Source organism: Anastrepha obliqua, chromosome 5 (genome assembly GCF_027943255.1).
Source record: "Anastrepha obliqua isolate idAnaObli1 chromosome 5, idAnaObli1_1.0, whole genome shotgun sequence".
Taxonomy (NCBI): Eukaryota; Metazoa; Arthropoda; class Insecta; order Diptera; family Tephritidae; genus Anastrepha; species Anastrepha obliqua.
In genome coordinates, this window is record NC_072896.1 from 128,741,031 (window position 1) to 128,757,913 (window position 16,883).

Genomic DNA, 16,883 nt, shown 5'->3' on the forward strand with positions numbered 1-16,883 from the left:
GGTACCCCGCACGACACTAACGACCTCTTCACATGCCCCCTAAAACCGACTCATCTAACACCCCTCTCCCTCTGGACCCAACCTGTCGAAGCAGGAAGAATGGAGACCGGTGATATGCCCTACACTGGCAGGGTTACCTGTACTGTTAAAACAACAACAACAACTCTCCCACGACAGTCACGTAACCGGAACGACCCGGATTTATACCCGCCAAGGACTGTCACTTTAGCAGCATTCTGCGTAGGTGTATGGAGAATGTTTATGCTGCTACAACAAAAATTACTACCAATTGATTCATTGTTTTCCATTATTTCAAAAATTTATCCATTGCTAGCGCTGCGTTTATTTATAGTTTTTTTTTATCCATTTTATTGTTATTTAAGTTTTTACAAAAATGAATAGAAACACATACATACGTACATATGGATGCTGTCTTATCAGCTGTTCCAATACTATTTTCCCAAATAAATAAATATTACATTCACTCATACATAACCGTAAATTCAGTTTAAGGCAATCAATTAATTCATGCAAATGGTTGGCACTTTTCTTCTATATTTGGTGGCACTCACTCCTCTGAAAAATCACAGCAACACCAGCGATGAAAGCTATCAAAAGCTGCCGCGCTTTTGGACAAACACTGGCTTTTGTCCGTACGGAGAAATTAAACGGGATAATCTGAAGGCTGTGCTGTTGTCCGATGAGGTGCAAATGAATCTGATGCATATCGCTGCACTGCCCACTGGAGCAGTGAGCCACATACGCATCCACTGGCTACTCAAACTTGTAAAATTCATAGAATATACTCCGACTGGAATTCCCATTTACGATTTCAGCGATTTAGATGCATTTATATTGAATTTGAATGATTTGGGACTGTACCCGGTTATTGAGTTTATGACGGATATCGATGGGATTTTAGTGAATAATTGGGATATTGCAGCTTTCTTATGGCAAGATTTCAGCTACCAAGTTACTAAGCACTATCTAAGTGTGTACACATTTAAATATATATGTATATGTGTAGGTATATGTACACATGTATGTATAAACATGCGTACATATGCTCATAAGTGATAAGTTACCGTCTTTTCTCATATCCATATGTATGTATGTAGATCTGCTGGGCGCAAAGAAACTGGCGAAGTGGCGGTTTGAGACCTGGAATGAACCGGATGTCCTTAATTACAATCGCTTGAATTTCACGATAAAAGGTTGTCTACCACCGTCTTATAAGCCAACAAAATACTAATATATAGAATACTCATGTCAACAGGATTTCTCGAATATGCTATGGCTCTGCGCAAAGGTCTCACAGATGCTAGTCGTAAGCCAGTAGACTCACTTCATCTTGCAATACGTGGGCCAGCAGGATTATTCAAATCAAAAAGTGACCATCCACTATGTTGGGCATTACTTGAAGCCTGCAATTCACAAATAAATAATTGTCCAATAGAAGTTCTCACCTACCATCGAAAAGGCCAAGGTCTAGCAGCTGAAGTTTTAGAAACATCGAGGCAGTTATTGAAAAGTATTTATGCAAAATATGACAATATTAAGTCGATGCCTGTGTCTAACGAGTGAGTTCTTGAAATAGTAGAATAGTTAAATAGCAGTTTTATGAACATACATATGATTGGGGCATTTTTATGTATGTACGTATGTAGCAGTAACGATAAATGAACTTCCATCCTTACCTGTTTTTATTTTGAGCGAATAACTAAACTTTATTTAAGAAATTATAACATAGCCTACGGAGGTGATACTGGCGTTATTTTACGTTATTTTTTGTTATTATTACATTCGGGAATACATCTATGTATATTTACATATGTACATACATACATGTTTCGTAAGACATTTTTTTATGAGTATTATCTGTTAAAATATAAAACATTGTTTTCCTAAAATGTATATTCAAATCATTATTCAAATTAAACTGGTACGTCCCAGAAAGCGATTATTGCGTCATTCTTGTGGATGTATCCATTAGTCACATTCTAAACTATTTATAACGATGAAATAATACGATTTCCCAATTTACAGTGAGGCGGATCCTATAGCAGGTTGGTCTACACCTCAGGATTACCACGAGGACGTTCGGTATGCCGCAAAACTTGTTTTCATTATGTTTTTGCACTGGCGTGCTAAATTGGAGCTTAGAGAGTTCAAAAATCTCGAGTCCATCAGCCATGACAATGCATTTATTAGTTATCATCCGTTCGAATTTGCACAGAGAACTCTTTTAGCACATTTCCGTATGAATAACTCGAAATCAGTGCACTCGCAATTTATACAAAAACCCGTCTATGCAGCCCTGGGTATGCTATCGAAGCTGGCACCACTTGCAGCCGATGTTGAAACAATCACAGTTAATAGTTCCAATAATGGAATATGGCTTTTAAAAACACGGTCCACTGATGACAAACCTCTTTACTTGAGTTGGTTGCTTTTACCGCAGGAGAACACCACGAGTTTGGGCCATTTCACATTTCATCGTCAATTACCCTTCGATCTATGCACCAAGGATACTTTCGGCTACGTGATTGAGGTATTGGAACAGGGTGACACAGACCCAGTCCACATTTGGCGAACTAAAGCCAACGCAACACCTTTTCCGGATGCAATGCAACGTGCAGCAATGCGACACGCTCAAACTCCACGATTGCAATCAACCGGTATTTTATCGACACCTGAACTGAAAGTATATATTGGGGATTTCCAAATTCCTTGGATTCTGTTATTTCGCGTTTGCTCAATTTTTTCACCTACTTTGAAGCCACCAACACAACCAATGATTACAAAAGTTACAGGAGGAGAAGTATTTATTATTTGGCGCGAAGATGGGGACACTAAGCAATGTCTTAAAACTTATGAAGTTTGGTTTCAAGCAAATGAGACTGTAGAATGGAGCTTTATTAGTGAAGACTGGCACTTGCCTTTTCCATCTTTTCATTTTGCGCCGGTAGATGCCTCTGTTGATGGTAATTTCCAAAACACGCAATCATTCGTGTTATAAGCGTAATACCTTAAATGCCGTACACTTTCTTTCATTCAAGGGTTCTATAAGATCCGAGGTTTGGATTTCTTTAACAAGCGAAGCAAATTTTCCGCAAGAGTTGAATATATTGAAATATGAATAAATACGTTTCAATTCTGTTAATTCCTTTGGTATATAATTGTTTGTGTGTATAATAGAAAAATTATAAAATATATATTTGCTTGAGCGGGCGCATGCAGATTGCATTCAGTATAAGTTTCACGTAGTTTAATTTAGACCAAAAATATATTAATTAGCATTCACATTTATCTAGGCTATCAAACTAATAAAAAAGCATGTACATGAAGAATTTTATGTTTTATTTTTTGATTTCGTACCACAAAGCAATCATTAAGTTCCACTCTTTACGTTGATTTTTAAATATTGATTCGGTTTTTTAATAATCTATTGGATAAAAATTCATGCAATAGAATCTGGCTGTAATCAATTTACCTAAAGCTAGTTTTAATACAATCAATTATTTAACTTTAGGATTTATGTGCATCGAAACCCTAAGCATCCAGTACAAGCCACTTTTCTTCAACATGTTCCACTTGCTTAGTGAAAATGGGGTTACGAACTCGCAATTTAATTTCTAATTTGCCACCAACTGCTTTACGCCCATCCATCAGCTATTGGAAAAATTAGTTAATTATTGTAAGTAAATTCATATTAACTTGTTTAATATTATAATTATTCACGTATATACTAAATGCATAAGTATGTAGACTCAGTCCCACATCAATGTGCAAGACCTTTTCGGGAACTTACGTTGAATGTATCGTGTATATCACACTTCGTCTCCAGTGGCTGTAATTTCACATTAACCGTGCCGATGAGTGTGTCCGAGCGCAGGAATCCACTGAAACAACACGTAGGCAGTATACGACTTAGTCCACAATAGTCTAAACTGCAACTTTTGTAGTTTTGTTTTGTTTGTAAGGTAGAAATTATAAAAGGCACGGTTTTTTAATTTTAATTTTTTAGCACAACGCAAACCAAAGCAGACAAATATTTACAGGAAAATTGGAAAATTAAATTTCGTATAAATTAATGGCAAATGAAGCAAATTAAAGTTAGGGATATAAATATTATATAATTAATGTAATGCATAGCTGAAGGTTAAATCAAACATCAAGTTTATAAAGCGCAGTAATGATTTCCATGCTTTCTTCATACTTGACTAATTTATATAAAAACTGTTCCTTACTAAAATGATTAACAAACACCGGTTAAGAAAATCATATATTTAAAAGCATCTTGCATTTCATTCTATTTGCCACTTACCCACGCGATAGCACTTCAAACTTTACACCATGCCTTTTAAAAATGCGTTGGAACTGTCGATTCCCACGTTGTATCTCTACCCGGAATTGTTGATCATAGTCTGGACTCTCTGTATTCTTTATTACCGAAGTTTTTGCTTTAAATGTTTCATCCTAAAATGGATGAATAAAAACCGACAAGAGAACTATTCAGACGAATCAAACTATGAACAATTAATTGGACTTACATTTAGAAGTGGAAATTCTAACTTCACGTACGTATCTACATCTTTCGGGTTAGGCACATTATAGTTAAGACCACGTACAATAACTATTTCCAACTCGTTATCGGTGAGTTCTGTGTTACAATGCACAATATTGAAGCTTCGTCTTTCATAATGAAATTTGGGCAGAGATAAGTTTTTACGCTTCGAATAACGCACTAAGTCCAAATCTTTCTGCACTGTCAAAGCCAAGTTTTCAAAGCGATTCATGCCAGCTACATCACCCATGGCTTTGTGATGATCTCTTGCAACGCACAAAATTTTTAAGTGAATTTATGTTCAAGAGATTTTTTATCAGTTTTACCTTGTATTTTTGCACATCATTAATTGTTTGGCTAATTGTTCTTCAACCCGTACTCCAATATCGGATATGTCATCATCGGGATCGCATTCTTCTGTTGTCACAATGGCAAAAGATGCTTCCAAATTGTCGCGTTGAGACGGTGGTAAAGGCAACTGTAAAAAAACGGTATATATATGAATTATATTATATATTATACATATAGTTGAAAGCAAAATGAATAAAAACATTTTTCTAATAGCGGTCGCCCCTCGACAGGCAATGGCAAACCTCCGAGTGTATTTCTGCCATGAAAAAGCTCCTTATAAAAATATCTGCCGTTCGGAGTCGGCTTGAAACTGTAGGTCCCTCCATTTGTGGAACAACATCAAGACGCACACCACAAATAGGAGGAGGCGCTCGGCCAAACACCTAACAGAAGTGTACGCGCCAATTATTTATTTTTTTTATTTTTTTTTTATTATATACATATATGAAAAAAAAGTTCTATGAATCTGAAACATACCGTACTAAGATCCACCGGCAATCCACTACTAGCTGCATTTAATAATGCATCAAATCCTTTATATATTTTAAGGTATTCCTTTGCCTGGTCGATTTCTCCAGCTTTCTTTGCCTCAATTGCAGCAACTTTAAATTCCTTTTGCCGATCAATAAGAATTTTCATCTGTTGCTCGGCTAAATTGTTCTTTTGCTGATTTCCTGATGTGCGCGTAGTTAAATCAGTTTTTTGTGGTGGCGATTGAGATGTTATTGGCACTGGCGTACTCTCTGAGGAACCTTGGCTTGAAATGCTTTCATTTGTCGGTGGATCTGAACGTTTGGGTATTGGTGTAGTTTTTTTAGCCGAAGGATTAACGGGTGTCGTATTCATAATTGGTAGTGGGTCAAAACCTGGTGGGACAGGTAATTCATCGTAAGGCACTGGTCGTCCAACTTTATATTGTTTAATAGCATCTTCGTACTGTTTCACGATGCGAGCAAATCGACGGGCCTTGCTGGAATTGCCTTCTGTCTTAGCCGATTCTTCCACTGATTTGTACTTCTCTAGTCGTTGCTCAAGTGCTTCTAGCATGGAAAGCGGCGCGCTTGCGTCCTCCTGAATTGGAACAGATTCCGGGGTTTCAATTGGCGCAGGTTCTGCTGCGGCACCTTTACCTGCTTCTTCTGCATTTCCTTGAAGTTTAGACAAGAAATCCATAAATTTATCAGGAGTTGGAGGCATATCACTCAAATCGACCTCCTCGCCCTTCTCCACCATTTGTATGACCAAGTCAAACTGTTTTACTACTTTAAGGAATTGTATTGCGGTGCTGGTTTCACCATTGCGTTTTGCCTGCAGCGCTGCTGCTTTGTATTGACGTTGACGTTCCTCCATTTGCAATAAGACCGAACTGGTCGGCTTCGATGATTCTGAGTTTATGGGTGAAGTTGTTTCATCTGTAGGCGATAATGAAGTTGTTTCATCAGTAGGCGGGGTCAACTTTGGTGGTGGTGGAGCTGAACGTGAAGGAACATTGGGTGTTTGGTCCTCTACCTGTTCGGCTTGAGGCTTCACACTAACTTCTGGCGGGATATCATTCTCGTTTACTTCCTTTCCCGATTTTGCTTGTTTCTGCAGCTCCAACAAAGTTTTTAGACCCCGCCCAAATCTGCGTGCTTTTGCATTTTCACCTGCTGTCTTGGCGTTGACTTCGGCCAATTTGTACATTTCTATACGCTGTTGAATAAGGCTTATGGTATCTACACTTGTGGTAGCCAAGATTGTTGGCTGTTCCTCTTGCTGCGTAACGATTGAACCATCACTTGGCTGATCTACTGCTTCAGCATCAACACTCTCATCGCCGTTTCCTTCAATCCCTACTATATTGTGCAGTTCACCTAAAAGATCTGTGTCATTTTCCAAATCTGCATCATCTTCGTCTTCACTCCCAATATCTTTCAGACTGTCCGCGACCATTTTGTCAAGATCCGTGTTCACTTGCTTCTTAGACTGGAAATTTCGAATGGGTCTCTTACCTCCTCCGCCAGCAATAGCTGCTAGTTCTGCTTCCAAGTCACTATCATTATCAACATCATCACCATTACCGCCGGATGGATCAAAATCATCTGGAATTTCCGTTAGGCCAAACTAAGAGCACTCAAACAAAAAAATATTCACTGATGACTCATTTGACCAATTAGAATAATTCAATAAGAAATAGATCGTGTACCATACCTGTGATAAATCATGATTTCTTCGCTTAACTGGTACCGATTTTTTACGCGAAAACATATTTTACGATTACTGGATTAGACCTGACTTATTCGTACCTAAACGAAATTTGGATTTAAACCTGTTAAGTTTTTCTCACAAGATTCCGTCACTATTTTTACCAATTCCGTTTTGACGTGTTTTTTGTTTGTTTTGAAGTACAAATAGCCATCCAGCTGATGTTGTACCGTGTTCTGGTTGCCGTTTTTAGAAAATAAAAGTACGTTCACATATGCATTAATTAGCAATCTAATCTACAAAATATCCACCCATTCACATATGGCAGATTACCTCCAAAATTGACAATCAACTGTCAAGACTGTTTTGAGAGGCTTTTCTTCATAGAAATTATGTTTAATTATTATTAACTATATGAAGAAAAGACAAGGAGAAAGAATAGCTAATCTAATAGCGCAATTGGTTGCCAGAAATGAACAGTTGGAGGAAATCCGTAAACGATGTCTACTGAGGTTTCAAAAAATTATGACAGCAATACGCATGCGTAGCTCGATATTACATTTTATAATAAGTAATAAGAGGGCAAAGCGTTTAAGGGTACATGCTTTTTCTGTAATATGAATGCATAATTAATAATATTTAACAAACATTTTATTATAATTATTTCGGTAAACCTATTTTCTTTGCTTAATTATCGATAACACAGAATTGTATTTAAAAAAGTGTGGTAATAATCTAATTACGGATTTAATTAAGCACGAAAAAGTAGATCATCTACTTATATGTGAACGTATTAAAGGGACGGTTTTACAAACGAAACTTAAGGTAAGTTCTACTTTAGCCAAATCTTAGCTAAATATTTATTATTGAACAATTAATCAAACCAAGAATATTCCACTGTATGTCACTAATACTAGGCAGCCAGATGGGTACTGCATTATTCAGCAACTTTTTTGCTCCAAATGCTACTGGCTAACAATTTGAGGACCTCGTTACGTTTTGAACTTTAGTGGCAATTTTGGTTGCATTTTTTATATTATTTATATTCTTCAACGAAACTCCCTCTGGTTATTGAGGAAGTTTCGAGATGTAGATGTGGAAGCGATGTGGAAGATCAAGGGAGAAAGGACACCATCATGCGGCACCAATTATCTTCTCCTTCTCTGTTTGTAACTATCATCTCGATATATTACTGACGAGTGGCGACACACAGGTTATTTGCGGACCACCTCTACAGTGCCGCTAGGAGAGTAGATTTTTTAATATCCTCTATTATTGTGGAACAGTAAAATTACATGTTATCAACATTAGAGAATACACCAAACAACGGTTCAGATAATGGTCTGGGTAATAAAAAATACTCTGCGTGAAAATTCTTTATGTATGTGCATGAGGAGTTTTTGAGAGATAATTCCCGGCGTGCTTGACATTTTGTCCCTAAGTGCGGACGCAGATCTCAAGCAAATCAAAAATGATATAATCCAACATTGAGTCTTCCGAATTCACTGCGACGTCATGCCTCGAGAATATACAAGCAAAAGTAAGAGATATCACCTGTTTGTGAAGAAGAAAATTAGGCGAAAGCAATAGAAAATGCCAAACGCAAGAAATTATAAATACATATACACTTTCTTGTCACGGTGTTCTCCTCATAAAAGCGGGGGAAAAATGCCCTTCATTGAATATTTACAAACTAGTAATTTTTCTTCCTTTTATTTGTTTAGTTATTTGTTTTTGTATTATTATCGTTCATGACGTCAGCCGGTTTTGAAAACCGCGAAAAGAAAGTAGCAACTACTGGGCCGAACTGTATATAGACAGACGCTAAAGCGACTTTCATCAGAAGATTCTCACCCCCTTCCTAAACTCGCAACCCCTTAATGCTGTTGTCAGAGGTCAAACAGCAGCAGAACTTCAGGTACCTCATGAGATCGGAGTAACTTTTACTCAATTACGAACTGGATTTTGTAGTAGGTTAAACTCGTATCTAACCTCCATGTGCCAAGGCCTCTCACCCAGACACCTAAAACCCCCCTATTTCTAGACCCAACCTGTCAAACTAGCAACTTTCCTGTGCCAACCGTTAGATGAGTTAGACGATAACGATCGATGAGTACAACGAGCTGGCAAGGCCTAGTGTACTGATACAACAACAACCAAACACAAAAGCGTAGGAAAACTGCATTTAAAGGTATTTTTCTAATACAACACGTGGCACTTCGTTTGCATTTGTTTGATTAGTTTAGATGCCCCAAATCACAATATTACCAAGCCATTCACAAACATGTAATTTCCCCTCCTTTTGTTTGTGCGTTTTGTATTATTAAGGCGCAAGTAACGCATTTAGGAAGACGCAACCTTCTATACTCAATTCGCCTTGGCTATCACCTCCAATAGATTCGCGTCGATTTTATTCTATCGTTCTTGCCAAGGCGAAAAATTCGTTTGCATTTGTTTGATTAGTTTAGATGCCCCAAATCACAATATTACCAAGCCATTCACAAACATGTATATTCCCCTCCTTTTGTTTGTGCGTTTTGTATTATTAAGGTGCAAGTAACGCATTTAGGAAGACGCAACCTTCTATACTCAATTCGCCTTGGCTATCACCTCCAATAGATTCGCGTCGATTTTATTCTATCGTTCTTGCCAAGGCGAAAATACTATTAGTTAATTAGACTTAATTCTTCAAGAATTCTGCTATAATTAAACGGAGAACTACCGAACTCGCGTATTTTTTTTATTTTGGAAAAAATGGTAGCTAAACCACCTCAGCGTGATCTTATTCGAATTATAATAAATAATTTTATTCAATCATTACGACCACGACAATTTAAAGGCAATTTCGTTGGGGAAGACTATTTTGGCAATAAATATTACGAAATCCCTCCAAATCCGTCAATTGGAAAGAGGAAATCTTCCCGTTATTTCGTTCCAAATGATAAAGAGGCATTCGATCAGGAACTTACAGCAGAATGGGAAGCATGGTTACGTGGTCGCCGTGATGAGCCACCATCGCGTGAAGAGCTGGTAAAGAACCTGTCAATAATGGAAATGAAGCAACGCAACGCTGCTGAACTTGAAGCAACGTACGGCGAGAAGGATGACAAGGGCAAGGCTTTACCCAAAGAAAAAGAGTAGGCGGGGTCAACTTTGGTGGTGGTGGAGCTGAACGTGAAGGAACATTGGGTGTTTGGTCCTCTACCTGTTCGGCTTGAGGCTTCACACTAACTTCTGGCGGGATATCATTCTCGTTTACTTCCTTTCCCGATTTTGCTTGTTTCTGCAGCTCCAACAAAGTTTTTAGACCCCGCCCAAATCTGCGTGCTTTTGCATTTTCACCTGCTGTCTTGGCGTTGACTTCGGCCAATTTGTACATTTCTATACGCTGTTGAATAAGGCTTATGGTATCTACACTTGTGGTAGCCAAGATTGTTGGCTGTTCCTCTTGCTGCGTAACGATTGAACCATCACTTGGCTGATCTACTGCTTCAGCATCAACACTCTCATCGCCGTTTCCTTCAATCCCTACTATATTGTGCAGTTCACCTAAAAGATCTGTGTCATTTTCCAAATCTGCATCATCTTCGTCTTCACTCCCAATATCTTTCAGACTGTCCGCGACCATTTTGTCAAGATCCGTGTTCACTTGCTTCTTAGACTGGAAATTTCGAATGGGTCTCTTACCTCCTCCGCCAGCAATAGCTGCTAGTTCTGCTTCCAAGTCACTATCATTATCAACATCATCACCATTACCGCCGGATGGATCAAAATCATCTGGAATTTCCGTTAGGCCAAACTAAGAGCACTCAAACAAAAAAATATTCACTGATGACTCATTTGACCAATTAGAATAATTCAATAAGAAATAGATCGTGTACCATACCTGTGATAAATCATGATTTCTTCGCTTAACTGGTACCGATTTTTTACGCGAAAACATATTTTACGATTACTGGATTAGACCTGACTTATTCGTACCTAAACGAAATTTGGATTTAAACCTGTTAAGTTTTTCTCACAAGATTCCGTCACTATTTTTACCAATTCCGTTTTGACGTGTTTTTTGTTTGTTTTGAAGTACAAATAGCCATCCAGCTGATGTTGTACCGTGTTCTGGTTGCCGTTTTTAGAAAATAAAAGTACGTTCACATATGCATTAATTAGCAATCTAATCTACAAAATATCCACCCATTCACATATGGCAGATTACCTCCAAAATTGACAATCAACTGTCAAGACTGTTTTGAGAGGCTTTTCTTCATAGAAATTATGTTTAATTATTATTAACTATATGAAGAAAAGACAAGGAGAAAGAATAGCTAATCTAATAGCGCAATTGGTTGCCAGAAATGAACAGTTGGAGGAAATCCGTAAACGATGTCTACTGAGGTTTCAAAAAATTATGACAGCAATACGCATGCGTAGCTCGATATTACATTTTATAATAAGTAATAAGAGGGCAAAGCGTTTAAGGGTACATGCTTTTTCTGTAATATGAATGCATAATTAATAATATTTAACAAACATTTTATTATAATTATTTCGGTAAACCTATTTTCTTTGCTTAATTATCGATAACACAGAATTGTATTTAAAAAAGTGTGGTAATAATCTAATTACGGATTTAATTAAGCACGAAAAAGTAGATCATCTACTTATATGTGAACGTATTAAAGGGACGGTTTTACAAACGAAACTTAAGGTAAGTTCTACTTTAGCCAAATCTTAGCTAAATATTTATTATTGAACAATTAATCAAACCAAGAATATTCCACTGTATGTCACTAATACTAGGCAGCCAGATGGGTACTGCATTATTCAGCAACTTTTTTGCTCCAAATGCTACTGGCTAACAATTTGAGGACCTCGTTACGTTTTGAACTTTAGTGGCAATTTTGGTTGCATTTTTTATATTATTTATATTCTTCAACGAAACTCCCTCTGGTTATTGAGGAAGTTTCGAGATGTAGATGTGGAAGCGATGTGGAAGATCAAGGGAGAAAGGACACCATCATGCGGCACCAATTATCTTCTCCTTCTCTGTTTGTAACTATCATCTCGATATATTACTGACGAGTGGCGACACACAGGTTATTTGCGGACCACCTCTACAGTGCCGCTAGGAGAGTAGATTTTTTAATATCCTCTATTATTGTGGAACAGTAAAATTACATGTTATCAACATTAGAGAATACACCAAACAACGGTTCAGATAATGGTCTGGGTAATAAAAAATACTCTGCGTGAAAATTCTTTATGTATGTGCATGAGGAGTTTTTGAGAGATAATTCCCGGCGTGCTTGACATTTTGTCCCTAAGTGCGGACGCAGATCTCAAGCAAATCAAAAATGATATAATCCAACATTGAGTCTTCCGAATTCACTGCGACGTCATGCCTCGAGAATATACAAGCAAAAGTAAGAGATATCACCTGTTTGTGAAGAAGAAAATTAGGCGAAAGCAATAGAAAATGCCAAACGCAAGAAATTATAAATACATATACACTTTCTTGTCACGGTGTTCTCCTCATAAAAGCGGGGGAAAAATGCCCTTCATTGAATATTTACAAACTAGTAATTTTTCTTCCTTTTATTTGTTTAGTTATTTGTTTTTGTATTATTATCGTTCATGACGTCAGCCGGTTTTGAAAACCGCGAAAAGAAAGTAGCAACTACTGGGCCGAACTGTATATAGACAGACGCTAAAGCGACTTTCATCAGAAGATTCTCACCCCCTTCCTAAACTCGCAACCCCTTAATGCTGTTGTCAGAGGTCAAACAGCAGCAGAACTTCAGGTACCTCATGAGATCGGAGTAACTTTTACTCAATTACGAACTGGATTTTGTAGTAGGTTAAACTCGTATCTAACCTCCATGTGCCAAGGCCTCTCACCCAGACACCTAAAACCCCCCTATTTCTAGACCCAACCTGTCAAACTAGCAACTTTCCTGTGCCAACCGTTAGATGAGTTAGACGATAACGATCGATGAGTACAACGAGCTGGCAAGGCCTAGTGTACTGATACAACAACAACCAAACACAAAAGCGTAGGAAAACTGCATTTAAAGGTATTTTTCTAATACAACACGTGGCACTTCGTTTGCATTTGTTTGATTAGTTTAGATGCCCCAAATCACAATATTACCAAGCCATTCACAAACATGTAATTTCCCCTCCTTTTGTTTGTGCGTTTTGTATTATTAAGGCGCAAGTAACGCATTTAGGAAGACGCAACCTTCTATACTCAATTCGCCTTGGCTATCACCTCCAATAGATTCGCGTCGATTTTATTCTATCGTTCTTGCCAAGGCGAAAAATTCGTTTGCATTTGTTTGATTAGTTTAGATGCCCCAAATCACAATATTACCAAGCCATTCACAAACATGTATATTCCCCTCCTTTTGTTTGTGCGTTTTGTATTATTAAGGTGCAAGTAACGCATTTAGGAAGACGCAACCTTCTATACTCAATTCGCCTTGGCTATCACCTCCAATAGATTCGCGTCGATTTTATTCTATCGTTCTTGCCAAGGCGAAAATACTATTAGTTAATTAGACTTAATTCTTCAAGAATTCTGCTATAATTAAACGGAGAACTACCGAACTCGCGTATTTTTTTTATTTTGGAAAAAATGGTAGCTAAACCACCTCAGCGTGATCTTATTCGAATTATAATAAATAATTTTATTCAATCATTACGACCACGACAATTTAAAGGCAATTTCGTTGGGGAAGACTATTTTGGCAATAAATATTACGAAATCCCTCCAAATCCGTCAATTGGAAAGAGGAAATCTTCCCGTTATTTCGTTCCAAATGATAAAGAGGCATTCGATCAGGAACTTGCAGCAGAATGGGAAGCATGGTTACGTGGTCGCCGTGATGAGCCACCATCGCGTGAAGAGCTGGTAAAGAACCTGTCAATAATGGAAATGAAGCAACGCAACGCTGCTGAACTTGAAGCAACGTACGGCGAGAAGGATGACAAGGGCAAGGCTTTACCCAAAGAAAAAGAGACAATCGGCACTTTTCCCAAATATGATGAATATGAAATTATACCTGGCAAGGATCCAGAAAAGAAAAATTAATTACTTTTTCACATAGTGAATTATTTATTAGACTCTATTTCGATATAGTAATAAATTCAACATAAATGATAGTTCCCTTCTATAAAACAAAACTTCATTTCACCAGTCGTTTAGATCTAAGTCTTTCACAATATCGACGTTTTCCGCAAGTGAATCTTCAATTGGTATTTCAACTTCAGGCACAGTTTTTTTAGTTTTCTTTTGTTTTTCTTGCTTTTGTTTTTTATTCCGCCTCTCATTTACAGGAGTGGAATCTTCTCCATTAATATGTGGGGGAAGCAGTTTCTCATCTTCGGAATCAGATGGGAATAATTCAAGTTCTCCGTTATCATTTCGAATTGTTACACCATCTTTTTTGGGTCGCTTAATGCTTGGGACATCATAACCTGTATTGATACTATCAATTTGCGCCGCCTGTCGTCGTTTCTTTGTCTCGTGCGTCTTAATCCAACTGTCGTAGTAGATAGCTAAAGGCGTTCCTTTATTGCGTACTTTTGTTTCCCAAGCTTGAACTTCTGCCAAATTATTAAGGTTGAATGTAATTTTACGTCGCTCTTGGTCGATGAGTTGTGAATTTTCCTGAATTTTGTCCAATAGTTGTTTCAGTTTTCGCGAGTAATTCGCATTACGGCACACTTTGAGATAGCTCTTCAACGCTAATACTGTCGGTACAACCAAATCAACGAATGCTAATGACGCCGATTCAAGTGACAAGTACTCTAAGGCAGTGCTACACACTTGCTCGATTACTTCGTCGCGAAAACCATTTTCTGACAACTGAACTTTGTTAAGGCGCAAAATACAGGTGAATTGCAAGGGCCGCATGGATGCAGTTGTATGTTTACGATTAAAAGTATTACTGCGCAAAACTTCCAAAATTAATGGAAGGACGGGAACGAATATGTGCGTTTCTTTGGCCAATGTTATAAGCACTTTTATACAATGAAAACGCAGCGGAAAGTATTGCGCTGTTGGTATAAGACGTATAACTCCCAATGTTATAGTAACTAATGGATATACAAGTGGTTGTAAATTAGGCTTGTTAGCCGTGGCTCCTAAAAGATCAGCCCACAAGTGCAAAGAATTCACATACTGCCAATTATATACTGCTTGAAAACTATCCCTTTTCTTTAATATTACAGCGTTGCGCAAGTGGATTGCCAATTGTCGAATGTAAAGAAAGGCATGCTGGTAAGATGCATTCAAATCCAAAGCGAACATTTCTACTAAAGAGCGGCGCATGAAATTTATGCTAGGAAGTGTATTGGGGGAAACAAATTTCGAGTTCCGCACATAAGACAGATACATGGCTTTTAGTACATGATGTAAAACTGAAACCTAAAAGTATTAAAAAATATATATTTTTTGTGAAGAAGCGAAATATTTATATGTTACGAACCTGTTGATTACGGATTATTTTAAGAATACAAAGAAACGCTAGAACTCGAACCGTTTCATCTCCAGTTGACCATAACACAATTAGACGTTTCAATATACTTTTTCCAAGGGATGTAAACGATGCAGTCATTGCAGCCATTTGGTGCAAATGTTTAAGTAAAACAGAAAGTATATTCGGACTGGAAACTTGCTCTATCAATCGTACCAGATCAGTTAAATAATATCGTAAACAACCCCGTACCTTAACCCATTTTTTGGTTTTATGAAGTGGCGTTACCGAACGGGTGCTTAAGCCAAGTATGCGTAGAATTGCTGGTTGTAAATGTAGAACACACAACTGGACCACACCGTTGAAAGTAGCTGACCCAACTACTTTAAATGCAGTTGGTGGAGTATTCTTTTCTTCAGACGTAATACTTGCCAGGGCCGAATTAAAAGCCTGAATGACTTTGCGCACCACGTCCAAAGAAACATTTTGGCTTTCTAATTGTAATTGCCATTGTCGAAGCTGATTTAATGTTACTTTTTGCACACCATCAGGAACAGTCGCAGCCCCATCCTCTTCAAAGTCGCTTTCATCACTTGCTACTTCTAATGCGGCACTAGGTGTGTGGTATTTCTCATCATTATCATTACCATTGTCATCAGACGCATCGTTTACCCCTTCATTGTCACTTGCATCTTCTCCAAATATTTCATTGCTTTTACTTTCGTTTATAGCGATGTCATCAGGACTTTCGTCATCCGATTCATCACTGCCGAATATGTTAAAATCCAACAACTTCTTATCATTTTGCTTCAAAAAATCGTAAAACTCTGGATCGATATTTTTCAAACCTTCAAGTTCTTTTTTGTGCGATTTTTTAGCTTTGCTTTTATTTTCAGTCGATTTCTTACCGGCATTGGTGCCTTCTTTAGAAGTTTCCTTTGCGATAGCTTTATCCTTCCCTTTCAACTTGGTATTCCGCAAAGCAGCTGACTTATCTTTATCGACAGAATTTTTCACATTCAGTTTTTTTGTGGCTTCAACCGATTTAAGGTTTTTCTTCATAGAAAACAAAGTTTTACTTTTTTTCACTACCTTCATTTTAACTTGGATAAAATATAAAATTTGGTACCATTAGGAAAAAAAATTCTACTCAAAAGACAACATGTGCGTTTTGCAGTGTTGCCGCGCTAACAAAAATTATTATTACTCTTAGGTAGTGATCGCAAGGTGCCCAGATGTGACAGAAATATATCGTGTAGTTATAATATGATTTTTATAAACATCTGGCTGGCATTTAGAACAAT

General features: G+C 37.6%; 4 protein-coding genes across 8 annotated transcripts; 2 read left to right on the plus strand and 2 right to left on the minus strand.

The window, feature by feature from the left end:
* The first annotated feature begins 419 nt into the window (after positions 1-419).
* On the plus strand, positions 420-3,344 carry LOC129247015 (alpha-L-iduronidase). The gene is made up of 5 exons (XM_054885845.1): positions 420-991; positions 1,119-1,214; positions 1,277-1,580; positions 2,047-2,984; positions 3,060-3,344. Exons 1-5 carry the CDS (start codon positions 529-531, stop codon positions 3,137-3,139), a joined length of 1,881 nt encoding a protein of 626 aa, XP_054741820.1. The 5' UTR covers positions 420-528; the 3' UTR covers positions 3,140-3,344.
* On the minus strand, positions 3,340-11,181 carry LOC129247013 (coiled-coil and C2 domain-containing protein 1-like). Of its 5 annotated transcripts, none has more exons than XM_054885842.1 (8): positions 10,989-11,181; positions 10,238-10,901; positions 5,396-6,414; positions 4,894-5,045; positions 4,554-4,833; positions 4,328-4,479; positions 3,812-3,956; positions 3,340-3,672 (listed from the first exon to the last, which is right to left on the minus strand). In XM_054885842.1, exons 1-8 carry the CDS (start codon positions 11,043-11,045, stop codon positions 3,553-3,555), a joined length of 2,589 nt encoding a protein of 862 aa, XP_054741817.1. In that variant the 5' UTR covers positions 11,046-11,181; the 3' UTR covers positions 3,340-3,552. The 5 variants fall into 5 exon arrangements, with proteins under 5 accessions (XP_054741817.1, XP_054741818.1, XP_054741814.1 ...); XM_054885843.1 differs by having other exon boundaries at positions 3,812-3,902; positions 10,989-11,180; XM_054885839.1 differs by lacking the exons at positions 10,238-10,901; positions 10,989-11,181 and adding exons at positions 7,109-7,203; positions 7,267-7,352 and having other exon boundaries at positions 5,396-7,021.
* A 2,411-nt stretch (positions 11,182-13,592) lies between these two features.
* Positions 13,593-14,263, plus strand: LOC129247018 (NADH dehydrogenase [ubiquinone] 1 alpha subcomplex assembly factor 2). The gene has a single exon (XM_054885851.1). It carries the CDS (start codon positions 13,737-13,739, stop codon positions 14,190-14,192), a length of 456 nt encoding a protein of 151 aa, XP_054741826.1. The 5' UTR covers positions 13,593-13,736; the 3' UTR covers positions 14,193-14,263.
* Positions 14,193-16,771, minus strand: LOC129247014 (nucleolar complex protein 2 homolog). Its single transcript, XM_054885844.1, has 2 exons — positions 15,592-16,771; positions 14,193-15,530 (listed from the first exon to the last, which is right to left on the minus strand). The coding sequence occupies exons 1-2, from the start codon at positions 16,675-16,677 to the stop codon at positions 14,292-14,294; spliced, it is 2,325 nt and encodes a 774-aa protein (XP_054741819.1). The 5' UTR covers positions 16,678-16,771; the 3' UTR covers positions 14,193-14,291.
* Between the last annotated feature and the right edge of the window lie 112 nt (positions 16,772-16,883).

What these genes read in the sequence shown, in the direction of transcription:
- LOC129247015 (XM_054885845.1), top strand. Translation starts at nt 529, where the DNA reads ATGCAAATGGTTGGCACTTTTCTTCTATATTTGGTGGCACTCACTCCT. An exon ending in TCGATGCCTGTGTCTAACGA is followed by an intron (nt 1,581 to 2,046) that starts GTGAGTTCTTGA and finishes CCCAATTTACAG; the next exon opens with TGAGGCGGATCCTATAGCAG. An exon ending in GGTAGATGCCTCTGTTGATG is followed by an intron (nt 2,985 to 3,059) that starts GTAATTTCCAAA and finishes CTTTCATTCAAG; the next exon opens with GGTTCTATAAGATCCGAGGT.
- LOC129247013 (XM_054885842.1), bottom strand. Translation starts at nt 11,045, where the DNA reads ATGTTTTCGCGTAAAAAATCGGTACCAGTTAAGCGAAGAAATCATGAT. An exon ending in TAGAATTTCCACTTCTAAAT is followed by an intron (nt 4,480 to 4,553) that starts GTAAGTCCAATT and finishes CATCCATTTTAG; the next exon opens with GATGAAACATTTAAAGCAAA. An exon ending in ATATACACGATACATTCAAC is followed by an intron (nt 3,673 to 3,811) that starts GTAAGTTCCCGA and finishes TTTTTCCAATAG; the next exon opens with CTGATGGATGGGCGTAAAGC.
- LOC129247018 (XM_054885851.1), top strand. Translation starts at nt 13,737, where the DNA reads ATGGTAGCTAAACCACCTCAGCGTGATCTTATTCGAATTATAATAAAT.
- LOC129247014 (XM_054885844.1), bottom strand. Translation starts at nt 16,677, where the DNA reads ATGAAGGTAGTGAAAAAAAGTAAAACTTTGTTTTCTATGAAGAAAAAC. An exon ending in AAATAATCCGTAATCAACAG is followed by an intron (nt 15,531 to 15,591) that starts GTTCGTAACATA and finishes TAATACTTTTAG; the next exon opens with GTTTCAGTTTTACATCATGT.